This window comes from Pogona vitticeps, chromosome 4 (genome assembly GCF_051106095.1).
Source record: "Pogona vitticeps strain Pit_001003342236 chromosome 4, PviZW2.1, whole genome shotgun sequence".
NCBI classification, from domain to species: Eukaryota; Metazoa; Chordata; class Lepidosauria; order Squamata; family Agamidae; genus Pogona; species Pogona vitticeps.
In genome coordinates this window covers 83,268,413-83,281,510 of record NC_135786.1, presented here as the reverse complement: position 1 = coordinate 83,281,510, position 13,098 = coordinate 83,268,413, and the positions used below count along the sequence as shown (strand labels likewise).

General features: G+C 39.9%; 1 protein-coding gene across 1 annotated transcript in view; it reads left to right on the top strand.

Moving 5' to 3' along the window:
- The first annotated feature begins 486 nt into the window (after positions 1–486).
- LOC110089474 (vitellogenin-1) overlaps positions 487–13,098 on the top strand; it is a 53,195-nt gene continuing 40,583 nt past the window's right edge. The window contains exon 1 of the mRNA XM_020812572.3: positions 487–12,897. Coding sequence (XP_020668231.3) covers positions 12,858–12,897 — 40 coding nt within the window. The 5' untranslated portion in view covers positions 487–12,857. The remainder of the gene's footprint in view (positions 12,898–13,098) is intronic.

Sequence of the window (13,098 nt, the reverse complement as noted above, 5' to 3'; positions counted from 1 at the left end):
AAAACTCAAGAGGCAATGCTTGGTGACCCTGGTTATTGTCATAATTGTCTGTTGCATCCATATCCTGTTTCTCTTCTAGTGAGCTCAACATGTTGCACTTTATTCTCACACCAACCCTTTGAGGCAGCTCAGCTGGAGAGACTCTGGCTGGCCCGCGTTCACCCAGTGGGTTTTGATTCTGAGTGAAGGGTTGGACCTAGGTCTGCAGAATCACAATCTGACATTCTAATAACTGCCCCCTCCTGGGTATCTAAAATGATAACCAATAGAAAATCCAAAATTCCCAGCTTCCTGGTAAGAAGGCCAAAATGATGCATAACACTTGCAAAAAAATTCAATAGTAAGTTACAACTGGACCAGGGCCATTGAGTCAGTGGGGATTCGGTGAATCAACTCCTCTGTAAGTTCCATTGATTCAGAGCACCTGCTCTTGTTGAAACTCTCTACTGGTTTTCAGCTACTGCCTCATAGAGATGAGGGTATTTGTATACAAATACGAATAACCCCACACAGGTGGACATAATCCACTCACCTGTCCACTGCTGCTACTGGCTCTGTGCTCCCTTTCTGGAGCTCGCAGTCGACTAGCCACTCATCAGTTGTCTTCCCTCCTTCTGCCAGGAGTGGCTAGTTGACCGTGAGCTCCAGAGCAATTGGAAGGGAGCATGGAGCTGGTGGCAGCAGTGGACAGGTGGGTGGATGGTCTGGCCCCAGGGGGGCTGGACCCTTGTTATGTCCACCTGTGCGGGAGTATTCATATTTGTATATTAATACCGCCATCTCTAAGCCATCCCAACCCTTCTCTACGCGCATACACAAACACAAACCTACAGAAGGAGAAAAAGGAGAGGAGTATCTGAGAAGCAGTCAAAAGAGCAGCAATAAGCCCATTGTGTCAGATTGATGGAAGCACTCTTGGACATTAGGTCAAGATTCCTGCCTCTGCTCAAGAAGATGGATTCTAGGAAAAATATATTTATCTTAATATTTTATTTAAAACAGCACCTCCCAAAATTGGAACCCCAGATGTTTGGAAAACAAAGACACAGCATTAATTAAGAGGGTTTAAAAGCTAAAAGGTCATCAATCCTACTTTCAGAGCCACTGAGGAAAATGCTTCTCTCTTAAAGATGAAGGATCTTCCGCAAAACAAACCCAGCCATGGTGGACAACGGAGCAGGGTGGTGGGAAATCTAGTCCCGCACCATCTAGGACATCAATACTGGCAACAACAGGCCTAAAACCTGTAGAATGCTCTTACCTTTTCAATGTTTTGTTTCCAGCTGAGTTTCTGATGCAACTTTCGCTGGCTTTTTAATCTCAGATTTTAAGAGCAAAACCATTGCTCAGTGGCTCCAGAAGTACAATAGACAGGCTCACAGCCTTTAAAGCCTCTTAACTACTAACCTGCAAATATATGGATTGTTTTACTTGCTGAATACTTCTTGAGGCTTGATCTGATGGCCTAGTCTCCTTTTGTTTCCTCTTATTTTCTTGCTCACTCTCTTTCTCTCATTTCCCAGGTGACTACTCTAGCTGCCGAAAGTCTGCTTTAATGCACCTGTCTTTTCCAAGCCTCATTAACATACTGCATTTGTTACTCTTTCTTCAGAGGCTGTCTAAGAACCAGAATATGCTCTGCCTTAACTCCCCTTTATCTTTTCCTATACATTTCCCATAGGTGAATGAGAATTTATAGATGGAGTTGCTGATGTGCTTTCATGTAAAGCAGATTTTCTTTTCCTGTGATACATTTCGTATCTGAGTTTCTCCTTTTTCCCTGTCAATTGCAGTTACAAGGCATCTTGAAGATATGGTGCCCTGGGCCCTTTTTTTTTTCAAGTGACATTTCTTTGTGGATCTCATGGCAAGGATATAATGAAAGACTGTAGGCTATATGGAGTCTAGTAGCACTGGAAATTGTGCAATTATAACAGTAGGTTGAAGGAAAATTGAACACACCCACATCTAGATTCAGCAGTAAGCTGTTTATCAAGTGGGCATATTATCTGGGTGAGGGATGGAATGTAAAATAATTAGAATTCAAACTAGCTGATCTAAATAATGATGAAAGTCATATTATTTCCTACATAGTAGGTTAACATTTAGATATATAGAGATATTAAAGTTGATGTAACTCCCATAGCTTAATGAGCTATCTGTTAGATCAACTACAGTCTTTTTCCCAAGTAATGGCCCCCCAAGTCATGAAAAACAATGCATGTTTCCCAAAATCAGACATTAAGAACAATGCTGCTACAACAATTTCCTCTTGGGTCAGCAGCTCCTTCAAAGTTGAGTGCCTAAGAAGTCAAGCTTACCAATGAAGTCCATGTTCGCCTCCTGAAGTCCAATCAGAAAACAAAAGCAAGCTAATTTGTCACATTTAGATTAAGAGAGGATATCCAGTGTAGTGTAATAGATGGGGTGACAGACGAGGACCCAGAATGCCTGGATGCGAATCCACACATGCACACCCAGCCATGGAAACTCACAGGGGTGTGATACTGGTAAAACTACTCCTTAAATATCTCACTTACCTTGAAAGTCCTTTTAGTTTCACCCTGATATTGGACTAAATATAAAGCATCTGGTATGATAAGAGCTAAAACAGTTCCTCCAATCGAAACTTGCCCTTGTCCCTCTGACTATAGCTGTGTTCCTTTGGTGGTTGCCATACATGAAACTTCACTTCTTGGGAGGCAGTCCATGGCCACCTTCTGCAGCCAAGATCATTAAATCTCATGCTGGCTGAGATCCCAGACTGTTTTTCCTGCTCAAGCTCCACCCGCTTAAAAGAGGGAGGCAAAATTTTAGAGATACACTGTGTCCATAAATGCACACAATGACGACAACAAGAAGAGTTTGTGTTATGAAAACAGGTGTCTTTTATTTTTCAAGAGAGCTCTGCTCTGCTTTTAATGATGTGCCATTGGTTTCTAAAAAGAAAAGTCGCTGACATATAGAAGATACTTGCCATTCTGGGCCTTTTAGTCAGCCATTCTGAAGAGCTAAAGATGACTTCCTGGAGGCACAGATTGGTTAGTGGAAACCACATTCCATGTATTCACGAGAGCAGAACAGATGGTCCGCTAGCACTATATCCTTGATTCTTCTGGCCTGCATCATGCAAAAGGGGAAGCCGGGAAAGTTTCAGAATAGAAGAAATATCAGGGATGAGCAAGAGAGAAAACTGGGACCCTTCTTTTCCTTTTAAGAAACCTGTATATTCCTCTTTCAGTGGGTCTCAGTAAATACCATTGCTTCACCAAGAAAATGTATGCAATCTATTCTGTGGTGTGTCCAGGTGATAAACAATTATGAACCACAGGAGTACAGTGGGTGAATTAATACACTGGAACTTTTTCCATGTTAAGCCCCAGAAGACTGGGAAACATTTTGGAGCGGGGCAGGCTCAGTAGCCGAAATATCGGCAGATGGTTTTGTGCTTTTGAATGTAAAAGACCACACTAACTGTTTGCAAGTCTTGATATTACAGGACAGTCCTCTTATCTACATGATGACCTGTGGTTAGTGTGACCTTTCTGGATGAGTTACAGAGTACTTACTACCTTGCCACAGGGACAGCAAAGATACATTGAACACAAAGTTTACTAATTATTTGATTTTCCAAATTCTAAAAAGAAAAGAGCCTCAGAGTACAGGATTGTGTTTTAGAGTCAACTTGAGGCTCAGTGGGGGGACTCTCTGGCTGCAATCTTGTACTGCTGTATATAGCTCAGTGGTTAAGGTCTCTGGCTGCTGAGCCAGAGGTTGGGAGTTCAGTTCCCCACTGTGCCTTCTTGACAGGGATTGGACACCATGGTCCATAGGGTCCCTCCCAGCTCTGCAGTTCTCAGGTTGTTCCAAGATTATTCTAAGATCTGTTGCTTCATATAGTAAATTGCACTAGATTAGGCCCATGGAACCAGTGGAGATAAAGTAAGTATTCCATAAGTTCTGTTGATTCAAATGGGCCTGCTCTAGTTCTGACATACTTTAGCATAGTAAGTCACAACTAGGCTAGGCCCATTTGAAGCGATGCAATGTCTGGAAGAGTTGACCCACCAAATCTCCAGAGATTCATTGCGCCTCACAGAGTACAATTTACTGTGCTAAACAACATAATCTGTGTGTGTGCGTGTGTGTGTATCTAATTGTATGTAGGAGAGAATCTTGTGACAGCAGCAGCACTAGAGGCTCTCCACCCTTTTTTTCCTTTCCTGGTTTTGCCATTGGGGCAAATGGTGGTCGCAGAACTTCTCTCGGTGGTTGTCATTCCTCAGCCCCAAACCTCCCATGTCCCTTTGCAATTACACCACATTATGACAAAACATTCCTCTCAGGGGACTTCCTAGTGAGACAAATGGCAGCCTCCGACAGCAGCTGCCTCCTCCTCCTCCTCCAAGAAGTACACGCCATTTCCTACAGATGCATTGTGGGAAGAAAACTGGCAATGATGGCAGGCGGCAGCAAAAACCAGTTTCAAAGAAAGGTGCAGATGTGTTTTAATTTGAATTTACTTACAAGTGAAGAAAAGACATTTCTGATGCAGCTGCCAACAAAGTAAATTTATCACAAACCTTTGCCTTGCAACAGTCCAATGAAGTGATTTTAGTCCTTCACCTATAATTTTGTGATGTACAATGGACAAAAATTTCAAATAGATTACATTTCTAAACCTCACATATACACAAATTGGCAATATGAGCCAACATAACCCAGCAGATAAGGCTCCTGCTATAATGGTATACAACCCAAGAAATGTACCAAATTGATATATTTTCATCTTCAAACATGGCAGATTCTGTATTATGGAATATTACAAAGAGGACTAAATGTAAGGCATCCAGTGTGATAAAGGCTAGAACAGTTCCTCCAAGCAGTACTTGTTCTTATCCTTCTGATTATAACTATGTTCCTTTGGTGGTTGCCATACATGGGAACTTCGCTTTTGGGAGGTAGCCCATGGCAACCTTCTGCAACCAAGATCAGGTAATGTCATGCTGGCTGAGCATCCAGACTATATTTCCTGCTCAGGTTCCAATGGCTGGGAAGGAGAAGAGCCTATACTCTGTTCAAAATAGGCAGGCTCTTCCATCCTAGGATGTCTTTAGAAAAGTTACTTTTTGGACTGCAATTCCCCAAAGTCCCTAGTTGGAAAATAAAAGGTAAAGGTAAAGGTTCCCCTTGACAATTTTTGTCCAGTCGTGTTTGACTCTAGGGGGTGGTGCTCATCCCCATTTCCAAGCCATAGAGCCAGCGTTTGTCCGAAGCCAATCTTCCGTGGTCACATGGCCAGTGCGACTTAGACATGGAACTCTGTTTCCTTCCCACCAAGGTGGTCCCTGTTTATCTATTCGCATTTTGCATGCTTTCGAACCACTAGGTTGGTGGGAGCTGGGACAACAACGGGAGCTCACTCCATCATGTGGATTCAATCTTACAGCTGAAGATCTACAGACCTTACAGCACAGAGGCTTCTGCTGTTTAACCCACAGCGCCACCACGTCCCATAGTTGGAAAATACCTGTAATATAAGACCTGTTCCCTACCTGATATTCTCTTCATGGTATCTCATATCTTCTGAAGTTATCTGAGTGAGGTTTTGCCATATTTGCACCAGTCTATTATCCTTATAAACACCAGGTATATTTAAAAGCTGAACTTTGTTCATTTTCACTGCTTTCCAATTCTTAGTAAGAAGAAGGTTCCAATAGGATGTGCATTGGCCTAAAAATAATATTCACTGAGACAAGGCTGTCCTTACCCTTTGACAGATTAGACAACTGCCCCATTTGTACAATGGAGGCAGCAATCCCCATCTTCCTTTCTGTTGGAGGCCAGATCTGTGTATACAGGACAAGCTGCTCTGATCCCCTGTGTTCATCTTCTGCCCTTAAGAATGGTCAAAACAAAAAGCCATCTCATCATGTACCAGCACAAGATGTTTTAATTACTCCAAGTCACACCGAGCTGCAGTGAGAGAATTCAGCCTAGATAGGCAGGCATTCCAGGTACCTTGTCATTTAAACAGCATTGCTGGCTTTCAGACACTAACCACATACAATGTTTTTTAACAGAGAAAAGCAAATGGGACAAACATTGTCCCAAATGTCCATTGCTTTTTCCTGTTTGCCGAAACAAATAATAATAATAGTAATTCTCATCCCCCTTTTTTTGTGACCCATGAAAGCTAAGCAGAACCAAACTACTGTACTTTGATGGCCAGAAGATTGGCCCCTTCCAAGGCAGAAAACTGAGCTCTCATTTCAGTAAATACGAGATGCAGGCATTTAACTCAAACACTGATTCTAATCCTGCTGTTGGCTCTCAAAACATTAGACTTTGCATGGGGCAGAAAATACCGAAAGCCTATTCAAGGCAATTGTTCTTATTCTGGTGGCTGAGAATTATGAAGGACTAAGGTGGGAGTCTAGTCAGCATCTGTATGGAGAATAAGAAATGGAGGAAGGAACGTATTCTTGTCCTTTGCCTCAGGCAAAAAAAATCTTGGGTGGACCCTGTTTTCAACGCATTTCAACACACCCTAGGTAAGACCAAATCCATGCATAACAACAATGTACTAAGGAACAGCACGACTTATCAGCAAATGTGCCTGTATTTACTCTTCAAGATTATAATGTCATCTACATGTCTCTGATTAAGCACAGGAGGACTCATTCCCATGTAATGTCCACTGTGTGCTATTTCTTAATATTATACAAAGATTGTTGCTTGACCTATGACCTACAGTCACTCTGTCCTTCATGCCTTTTATTTGTCCTGGCATCCACTATCTTATTATACTTTAATTTTCTTATCAACTGAGATACTGTGACCCAGTACTTTAAGATCGAAAGCATCATAGTTATCATTTTCCCCATCTCTAAGCAAATGTTAATTGAACCAGGTATTACAACTCTAGTGTAGCTTTTAGATGTCTAATAGAAGTTAAAGAGTACACTAAAATATATTTTGTTTGTGTGCATTTGTATGGGTGTATTATGGGCCATTAAGAAGGGTTTCAAACAAATGTGGGGTTTTAAGGAGTGGTTTTACCCTTACCATCTTCTAGTGATTTTCCTTTTATTTGTACAGGCAGAGCAATCAGTGGCTCAGTCTTCACATAACATTCTAGTTTTATTATCAACTGAGACATTGTGACCTAGTGATGTAAGTTCCTAAATGTCATTTTTACCATCTTCCCCCATTGCTAAGCAAATTTGAATTGAGCCTGATATTACAACTCTACTGTAGCTTTCATATGTCTAAGAATTACAGAATATGCTAAAATATATTTTAAGTGCCTATTTCTGTCTGTGTTATGTACAGTGAAGTCAATTGCAACATTGGGTTTCCAACATATGTAGGATTTCCAAGAAGTGGATCTACCTTTACCACCTCTTGGTAAGTTTCCATGGTTGAGTGAGGATTTGAACCCAGGCCTCCTCTATTGATTGTACTACACTGGCTCTCCCAAAATATTTATAAACCACAATTAATCAAATATCTCAAGGCAGTTTACCTGGATCAAAATAATAAAAACTAAGAAAGAGAGCAGACAGAAATTCTTTGATATGAGGAGACACTTTTTCAAGTACTAGAGTCTTAAGTTAATGAGGGTTTTAAAATTCATTTCAAGTCAGTAAGAGCTTTAAAGTTAAATTTTGCATTGGCCCCAGGAACAAAGAGGTAGCCAATTTTAAAAGTCCTTTTTAAATCTACCAGAACCAAGGGCTAGTCATATTTGAAGGAAAGAAAAAGATCATCAAATAATCCACCCACATCAAAAGTCACACATACCCATTTTAGCAGGCAATGAATGATCGCACAGAAGGTGAAGATATCTGAACATGCTTGAGTAAACCCAGTACTTGAGAATAATGATTATACCCTGTACATTTTTATGTGGTTGTCACAAAAAGCATCAAACATGGCTCACCAAGAGAAGAGTGGTACACAATAAACTGAAGAGGATCATGACCATGATGGTGAAGATAAAGATGGAAGCAAGGTCACAATATACTGTATTTTTCCATGTATATACAGTACCTTGAATTATGGTGGATTCCTTAAGCTTGTAAAAATAAACTCCATTGTTTGATAGGCACTTCACAAGGGTAAAGTGTAGCACGCATCTTGATCCAACCAAATTTTGCTCACTAAATCCAACAGATAAAATCCTTCATTCTCAAGAGTATTGACAGTAGATGTCTCCTGTGCCCATAATCAACTTTCTTTAAACCTGCTAAGGGGCCTATGCTGAACATTCAAATCCTTCTTCAGAATGACTTCCGAAGAATTCAAATTTTCTAGGACCTAAGCATAAAATATGAAAAACAGACAGTGCTTCAACTTTTCTTTGGGAACAGGATAAATAAGCTCATAATGTTAAACTATCTGTATCCATGTGAGCATATTTCTATTCCCTGAGAGCTGTTTTGCTAATCCTTGCTTTGTTGTTGGACAGCATATTAACAGTATGAAAATGGTCTCACTGCACCATAACTTACCAACATGAATATACAACAAGGAGACAGTGAGACTATCAGCAGCGGTCCAGCAGAAAATAATAAGGCTCCTGTTACCAGAGAAGGGGAATATGTTTTGGGGCAACAAAAGAAGAGAAAGTGATCATTCTTGTTAGGTTAATTAGGCCACATTCATGTTTCATTTATGGACCGAGTATCACACACATTCAAAGAATCCTCCCTTATCTCATTGCAGCCCTCATAAGCATAAACAGGGATCATGTTCTCTCTTACTCTACCCTCCGTGCATTGAAATTCCATGTGGCAAATTTTTCTGCAAATTAAGTTCTTTACTGTGGAGATGTGAAGTTCCCTATTCATTATTTTTTCTATTTTATTTTATTTCATGCATTCAGAAGCTTAGTTTCTGTTGCCTAGAAAAAAAGCAACGGATTCCTTGTAAATGGCTTATCCATCTCATATAATATATTCATAATACATGGAGCAAATCAATATCTCTCAGAACAGTAAACATATCCACTATGCACTCAATCCAGAAAGAAGGGATGAATGTTCCAAGTAGAAAACACAACATGCACAAAAACAACAAAGCTGACAGTGTTACTGGAAGAAGTGTAGAATCAGCTCTCTCTGAGATTTTTCTGCCTTTTTTGCTTCCTTCCCTGGGATTCTCCTGTGAGCAAGTTGTCATCAGCTCTTTTCTGTGCCCTATTGTACTTATATTCCATAAATTCTACACAGGAATCTTCTGCAGATTCACTGCCCTCCTCCAATCAATGAGAAATCTCCTGTTTTTGACAACAACTCTTGAAAATATATGGGCGGAAACCATGTCCAGAAAGATTCTCTTCCCTGGATTTTGTTTTGTTCTCAGGTACTCTGGACCCAATCAGCAGAAGCACTGCTTTTTGTTCAAGTCCAGCTGCTGAAAAGCCCAACAGGTCCATCAGACATGCTCCCTTCCCCCAAAACCCATATGGTCACTCCACTGTTATGTCTCACAAACTAATCCTGGCAGCTTGAATTCAAGCACAGGTAAAGGCCTTCTGCTCTCCTTTTCTTCTCATTAACCCTCCTCCTTCTTCTCAGCTTTCTTTCTGCCCCATCACCACTTGCCGGCTCCATATATTTCAGAAGTCAATGGCATCATGACATTTGTTGTGTATCTTAGACTAGATTAATGACTCCTGGGTGTCTGAAATGACAACCTTCTTATCATTTGAGCTGTTAACATTAGGATATTTTTCTTTTCCTTTTACACACATTATTATTTCCCTTACAAATACATAACCTTGCCATACTGTCAAGACAACATTTCATGCAAACATGCATTCTCTATTTTTGGAATCTAACCGGGGTTGTGGTTGACTGGTTCTTGGATGGGAGACCATCCTTGGGGAATATCAGGGATCTCCAGATAGGAAAGAATCCTCAAAACCTACTAATAGTCAGAGTTGACAGTGCTGGTCAAGAGGAGCCAAGGGTCTGATTCCCTATAAGGAGTCTTTTTTTAAAATCAGAGTTTGCTTGTGAACCAAGCAGGGAACCAAGTGCATTTCCCCCAAAACAGGCTGTATGGATTCTAACTTTGATAATGAGCCACCTACAGAGCAAATAATTAAGAATAATATTAGGACGTAAGAAGAATATCTACAAAACGCACAACAATTGTTCATAAATGTAGAACGAAAAACTGATATTGAATTAATTTTGGCCACTTTAATTCTGGATGCTTCTTAAAGCTAAAGAACGGATGGGGAATGTGTGACCCTGTAGAAGCCATTAGACTGCAAAACCTATTGTCATTCACCCTCGGCAGTGCAGGCTGGGGGTGATGAGAGATGTACTGGAGAACTACACATTTCCTGGCCTTGTCCTCAAGCTTTCTTCAATGCTATCACCCCTTTCCCTTTTATTCTTTGACCCCCTCCAAGAGCAGCACTTTAAAAGCATGGCTTTTGCTAAGCTGAGTAGCGCTCTTGATTATACACTGCAAATCTGCATCCTTTTCTTTTGTATAGCTGACTTGCTTCATGCTCTCAGCAGAACTCAGGTGAACTGGCACAGCAATAATAACCTTCATTATTCCTGTAGCTAGGTGACACAACTCCAAGTAAATGGAATAATATCATTATAGAGGAGAAACAGCTGCTTGTTAGGCCCTCCAATAAATAAGTTCACAAGCAAGGGCTTCTGAAACCCACTGAGTTTTCTTTTATCCTTCATATGCGAAATGAATCAGCAGCTTGAAAAACTTTCTTCTTTGTCTACCTATCTTTTGAACAAGGAGCATTTTCATTTCAAATAGAGATGGAAAGATCAATCTATGCCCAATCCATGTCTGATTTGTGCAAGTTCCTTCCAAACCCCATTCCTCCCTGTTTTGTGTTGGGTTTTTTTAATTGCATGAATATTAACATTTTACATACCTTACCATAAAATAAACTTTTTTTTGTCCTGGCTTTCACCCAAAAGTTACACTCGTATTTGCACTTTAAGTTTATATATATATTAAACACAATATTGATGGTCCTTTTGAGCTGAGACTTGGCTTTAAATGATAGAAGTGTGACGACTCTGTATTCATCCAGGAAATGTGAATTGGATTGTTTTGTATAAAACTCTATCAATTAAAATTGACATTATTGTTACATTGACTTTGCTATTATGCAAGGAAAGTCCGTGGCAAGATATTAATGTGTATCTTCTATTTAAAATATTGTAGGGTAAAAGTGAATGTGTTAAAATTAGTAATATTGACCTATGTGATGTGTTGCCTTTTAAACAGATAGCATCAAAGTACCTCTAGAGGTTGAATGTCTGAAAATCAATCACTGCATGCTTGTAATGTAAATGTAGGTTTCATCTCCTACATGGGCTCTCTCCAGGCTACCCTTGTTATTCTGCATTGTTTTTAGCTTGCTGGTTAAAAATACTCAGGTGTGTTCAGTACTATCAAGCATAGATTTAGTCATAGGTTTCTTCATGCAGATCACCTCAGGAAGGTAAGTACATACAAATGAGTCTGTTGCCAGTCGGTAAGTGGTGTTCTTATATGTGTTCATTTGCACATCCATTCCACCCCCTTTCCATTTTCATCTTCAAATTTAAAATGCCTTTTTTCCTCACAACTACAACATTCCACATATATTTTATCCCAAAATGCATCTTTTGTATTATCTTGATATCTTGATCTGTGGAGATGCCTATAATAAAAGTCCCTTATAGCTGTTATGCCACAAATGGTGAACAGCTCTAATTGTAAGATGGGACAACCATGTGAATCATTGGATGAAATGTGACCAAAAAAACACACATTTTTCCCTCCTTGTTAACATAACGATGTAACAAGGATGATCAGAGGACTAGAAATGAAGCCCTACAAAGAAAGAGTAAAAGAAGTGGGCATGTTTAGCCTTGAGAAAAGAAGACTGAGGGGAGATATTATAGCACTTTTCAAATACTTGAAAGGCTATCATACTGAGGGAAATGATCTGTTCTCAATCATCCCACAGTACAGGACACATAATAATGGGCTCAAGCTACAGGAAGCTAGATTTCAGCTGAATATCAGGAAAAATTTCCTAACTGCTAGAGCAGTATGGCAATGGAACCAATTACCTTGAGAACTGGTGAGTACTCCAACACTGGAGGCATTCAAGAGAAATTTAGACAACCACCTGGCAGATATCCTTTTATTTGGATTCCTGTGTTGAGCAAGGGGTTGGATTTGAGAGACCTTGTAGGCATCTTCTGACTCAATTATTCTCTAATTCTACGATTTTATGTTATCTCTGTTCAGCTATACAGTATACACTGAAAGTAGCCACCAGAAAGCTTAAGAATGTTTGAGCTTCTAAATCTCTCAATTTCTTGAATTCCCTGATCTATGGGAGATGTAATCCAGAAAATTACTTTCTCAGGCTATACATCTGAGGTTCTGCCCTGTCTTAGACTATAAGGAAGTCACCCAGAAAGTTATACACGTGGTATAAATGACATCTTTTGATAACTGACACCAGTGTCTATCCAGCAAAACAAATGACAGTAAATTAAATGAGGCAGTTCTCTGTTTTTCTCAAGTCTCAACTTCTTGCCTGAACTCATTTTTTTACAAGAATCATGATTTACCATAATTTCAAATTTTGCTTTCTTCGCTTATGTCAGTTATATATTGGGCCAAAAGCACCTGATGATTTTGCAGTATTCTGACCCAAGAAATGATTGATCATTTGGTCAGTCAACAGTGAACTTGAAATTTGCTGTTTCATCAGGAAGGTTTCCAAAATGCACATGTGATTGAATACGGCTCTATAAAAAGAGCTCCCACTAGCCCATTCAGCTTTACCTTCCCTCTCCATAATGAAGGTCGTAATTCTAGCACTGCTGTTAACCCTTGTGGGTAAGTAAGTGCTTATTATCTATCACAAAGCAAATTAAGTGCCTATTATATGTCACAAAGTAAGTAGGTGCTTATTATCTATCACAAAGCAAATAAGATATCTTCAACTAAAATCTAAAGTAGTTTGTGGTCATAACTATGTTTGAGCCATGGTATGTTTCTAAGATTTCCCCCCCCCCTGAAAAAAAAAACCCTAAATTA